The sequence below is a fragment of the Corythoichthys intestinalis genome, chromosome 17 (assembly GCF_030265065.1).
Source record: "Corythoichthys intestinalis isolate RoL2023-P3 chromosome 17, ASM3026506v1, whole genome shotgun sequence".
NCBI lineage: Eukaryota > Metazoa > Chordata > Actinopteri > Syngnathiformes > Syngnathidae > Corythoichthys > Corythoichthys intestinalis.
In genome coordinates this window covers 28,322,510-28,327,150 of record NC_080411.1, presented here as the reverse complement: position 1 = coordinate 28,327,150, position 4,641 = coordinate 28,322,510, and the positions used below count along the sequence as shown (strand labels likewise).

Here is a 4,641-nt window from a genome sequence, read left to right as displayed (position 1 = left end):
ATAACGGAAGTCATTATATAATGCAAATAAGATGGTGGGGACAATTTGAGCATCCTGAAAAGCTGATAGTGTCTTGTCCCTACCGTCCCTATGCAAACCTACGCCCTTGGTTTATACTATCATCTCATCAATTCCAAAATATCCGATAAAGCAGAAGATGGATGGATGGATGGATGGATGGATGGATGGATGGATGGATGGATGGATGGATGGATGGATGGATGGATGGATGGATGGATGGATGGATGGATGGATGGATGGATGGATGATGGATGGATGGATGGATGGATGGATGGATGGATGGATGGATGGATGGATGGATGGATGGATGGATGGATGGATGGAGATTTTTTTTTTTTTTTCAAAATAATTATTATATACAAGTTTTTGATCCAAAATCATATATTTGAACGGTAGGTTTTCCTGCACTGTAAAAGGTTAAAGCCACGCACGTCTTTAGTCTCTCGCTTCACATTGTCGCCCCTGGAGGGTAGAAGAGCACTCCCTCGGGCTCCCTGGGTCCCCCAGAGATAGCCGCCGCTGCCGCCGCATTCTGGCCATCCCCCCGTTCGTTCGCCTCTGGTTTGGTGGTGCCAGTGATGGGTCTAATGAGGGTGGTGAGCGCGGGCGAGGCGATCCTGCGGAAGAGTTTCTTGAGCGCCTTGCGGAACTCGCGACGCATCAGGCAGTACAGCACCGGGTTGAGGCAACTGTTGGAGTGCGCCAAGCACACGGACACGGGGAACACGTACACCTGCGTGGTGTAGTACTCGTAGGTGAAATGCACCACGTTCAGCTTGATGAGGATGCCCCACGCCGTCAGCGCCTGGTTGGGCAGCCAGCACAAGAAGAAGGAGAGCACCACGATGGTGACCGACTTAGTCAGTTTGGCCCGCCTCTTGGCGCTCGCCGTGTTGGCGTCGTTGTTGGCTGCCACGAAGCGTAAAAGCAGAAGATAGCAAGCCGAGATGATGATGAGAGGCACCACGAAGCCCAGGAGAACCTTCTGCGAGTGGTAGAGTCCCAACCAGAGTTGCGCGCTGGTGCCCTCCCTCTCCGGGAATTTAACCAGGCACAGGTCCTCCTCGCCCGACACGCGCACGGTGGTGGAGAAGACGACGTGCGGCAGCGCGGCGCAGGCTGCAGCCACCCAAATGAAGGCGGCCACCAAGGGCGCCCCGCCGCACCGCCGAAGCTGCGGCAATAGAAGCTGCCGTCGACGCCGGCTGTGGAGCGCCGACGCCAGGGAACTGTAGCGCGCCACGCTCATGGCCGTGAGGAAAAAGACGCTGGCGTACATGTTCATTGCCGTCACGTAGGACACAGCCTTGCACATGACGCGCCCGAAGAGCCACGTGAAGTCCAACGCGTTCTCCACCGCCCAGAAAGGAAGCGTCAGCACGAATTGGAAGTCGGTCAGCGCCAAGCTGGTGACGAACAGGTTGATGGACGATTTGTTCCAAGCGCGCTTGGTCTTCATCAAGTAGAGCACCAGCAAGTTGCCCACCAGGCCCAGCACGCACACCAGCGAGTACACGGCGGATATGACGACGCGCAACGCCGCGGCGCCGTCCAAGCCCGGCTCGGACCCGCAGTCAGAGATGTGGAGGTGGGGGTCGCACGAGGAGCGGTTGGTGGTGGCGTTGGCGCTCCACGCCGAACCTTCCTCTGACGATTCCCCGGACATTGTACCACAATACGCAAATATAGTGCTCCCCACCCACCCAACACGCACGCGTGCGCTAGGGGCGACCCGGGCGAGCCCAAAAAGCAGTGAGTGAGTCCTTTTGTGGTGATGGCTTCGCAGTGCAGCGAGCGATCAGGCTGACCCTTTCTTTTACAGGGAGTTAATATAGTCCCCGCCGCATCACTTCACTGTCACGTAATGAAAGGATAACCAATGGAAATATATTGCCTTGAAATTAAGCGCGTAGGTTTGGTCTCAGCATTGGTAGGGACGATATAACAGAATAATCTGCATGTACACTTTTAGCTCGGGATGGAACATTAATAAAACCAAACAGATTGGGTGAACGGGGGGGGGGGGGGGGGGGGGGGGGTTTGGGGCGTCAGTGGCGCCTCCAGAAAGTTTTCATAGGGGTGGCTAGATGGGGCCACTTAAAATCTTGGGGTGGCCAAAACTGAAAGCCATAATTTCAGGTTTACATTATATTATTGCAGTAAAAATGTCAGGGGAAAACTCAGAAAAACACGGCTACTGATATACTTTGGTCTATTGTGTAATATTTGATGTTACTAATGATTTAATGTGCATAGTCCATAACTGTCCAGTCAACATTTTGAGTTCCACAACAATTCTGTTTTATTGTGTTATGTATATATTAGGCATAAGGTGTACATTTAACTAGGGCTGTCAAACGATTAAAATTTTTAATCGAGTTAATCACAGCTTAAAAATTAATTAATCATAATCAATCGCAATTCAAACCATCTCTAAAATATGCCATAATTTTCAGTAAATTATTGTTGGAATGGAAAGATAAGACAAGACGGATATATACATTCAACATACTGTACATAAGTACTGTATTTGTTTATTATAACAATAAATCCACAAGATGGCATTAACTTTATTAACATTCTTTCTGTGAAAGGGATCCACGGATAGAAAGACTTGTGATTCTTAAAGGATAAATGTGAGTTTGTATATTGTGACTAAATATTGCCATCTAGTGTATTTGTTGAGCTTTCAGTAAATGATACTGTAGCGACCTAACTGTTCTGCCCAAATGCATGATGGGAAGTGGTGCAACCATGACTGTGTGTAGTGGCTGCAAATGCTACATCTTCTCTGCGTTGGGTACACTACAGGGTGTAAAGGAAAAGATCAACTCCTGTCATTCTTCCCCACCTTGCTTCCCACAATATTTATAGTTGCTGTGGGAGAGATGACAAAGATTTTGCCAATTAAAAGCACGGCCCCAATGAATGCTTGTATCTACTCCACTCTGCCTCTTATCTCTGAATATAAGTAAAACGGCGCCATTGTAGGCTGTTTGTGGCAATGCGTGAATGAGTTGTTCCGCGAATGCGTTAAGTGCGATAAATATTTTGACATGATTAATTAAAAAAAAATAATTAGCGCCCGTTAACGTGATAAATTTGACAGCCCTACATTTAACTAAACAAAATAAATGCATTCATTTGGGAAGAAATGCATAACTGATGGTACAACAATCTAACGACATACTGGCAAGCGGGGTGGCCAGTGGGGTGGCCAACCAATTTATAGGGGTGGCCGTGGCCACCTCCTGGTGGCGCCACTGGCAGGCGTAAGCGGATTTTAAGGGGGTTCCAGGGGGTCCAGGCCCTCCCTGGTGGCCGAAAAGTGTCATTTCATGTAATTGACTTTCCTATATACAGTATATATAAGCGATAAAACTGCAACAAAAATTAACAAAAAAAAACATATTTTTATAATGGGTTGAAATTATTTTTCGAGCACCTTAGAGTAGAGCTATAAGTGCATAATTATAGCAAGCTTTTCCATTATAATGGAACTTTGAATTGATGAAAGCTGTGCTAATGGAAGGTTTACTGAAGAAATGTCAATTTCAAAAGTCAGCCATTATGTATTTTATCTCGGAGTCTCTGTAAAAATTCTTACTCATTTTGCCATGCAAGGTTACATACCTTTTCTTCTGTTTGTCGCAGACCTTTGTTCAAAGGCTCTTGAGAAAAAAAATGGTTAAACAAATCTAAAATTACTAATAAAATCATTTACAATTAAACCAAGAGAGTACATTTCTATCTGAGTACCAATTTGATTTAAGCATTTCATCACTAACAGGGTTGCAAATACAGTAAATGATTAGTTTCTTATCAAGAGCACAATTGTGTCTCTTCTGTTATCTCATCTCACTGGGAGGGCTAGCAGCAGGGGTGAAAGTGAGCCGGAACAGCGTTCCAGTACGAAATTCGTGGCGGAACGGTGCTTTGATCCGGAAATATGACAGCAAATGTAAAACCCCATGCTAAAAACATCCTGCCAAGCTGTTACATAGGCATCTCCAAGAGGAAATCTATTAACGTTATATTTAAACACACAAGTGTTAACAACAAGCATAATAAAGTGCTTGAGTGGGGTCATCCGTTTCCACCGATATTTATTATTTATTTATTCCACGGACAGCACGGAGCTCCAAAGCTGCAGCAGATATCTGAGTCTGACGAGTGGCGTCGAAGTGTGCATGCGCTCAGCTAACCACCCTCCTTGGCCGGGACTCCAGTTATCCGTTCAATTGGCTGACATACTGACATGTAATCAGCATGGATAGTTAGCTCTGATTGGTTCAAATGCACATGTTTTCTGGGACAAAAAAAGAAGTTTGTTGCTTGTCTCAAATGTGATACATTTGGCAGTATAGTATATGTGCTCTTTGGACTTATATTTGTTCATTTACCTCTGTTAGGCTACTTATTTCCTTATAATATAAAAAAGCAAATTTTTGTGTGATCTTCAAAATACATTTGATTTCACTGAGCATAATGTAAGTCCTTTGTACTTATTTCGTTCATGTATGTTACTTTAAGTGTAATACCATAGTCTAATGCATGTGTAAAACCTTTATTTTATATATATGTATATACATATATGTATATATATATATATATATATAT

The 4,641-nt window shown here is 45.2% G+C and overlaps 1 protein-coding gene across 1 annotated transcript; it reads right to left on the bottom strand.

The window, feature by feature from the left end:
- Positions 1 to 419: 419 nt before the first annotated feature.
- rxfp3 (relaxin family peptide receptor 3) lies at positions 420 to 1,687 on the bottom strand. The gene has a single exon (XM_057819432.1). The coding sequence runs from the start codon at positions 1,685 to 1,687 to the stop codon at positions 470 to 472; it is 1,218 nt and encodes a 405-aa protein (XP_057675415.1). The 3' UTR covers positions 420 to 469.
- Between the last annotated feature and the right edge of the window lie 2,954 nt (positions 1,688 to 4,641).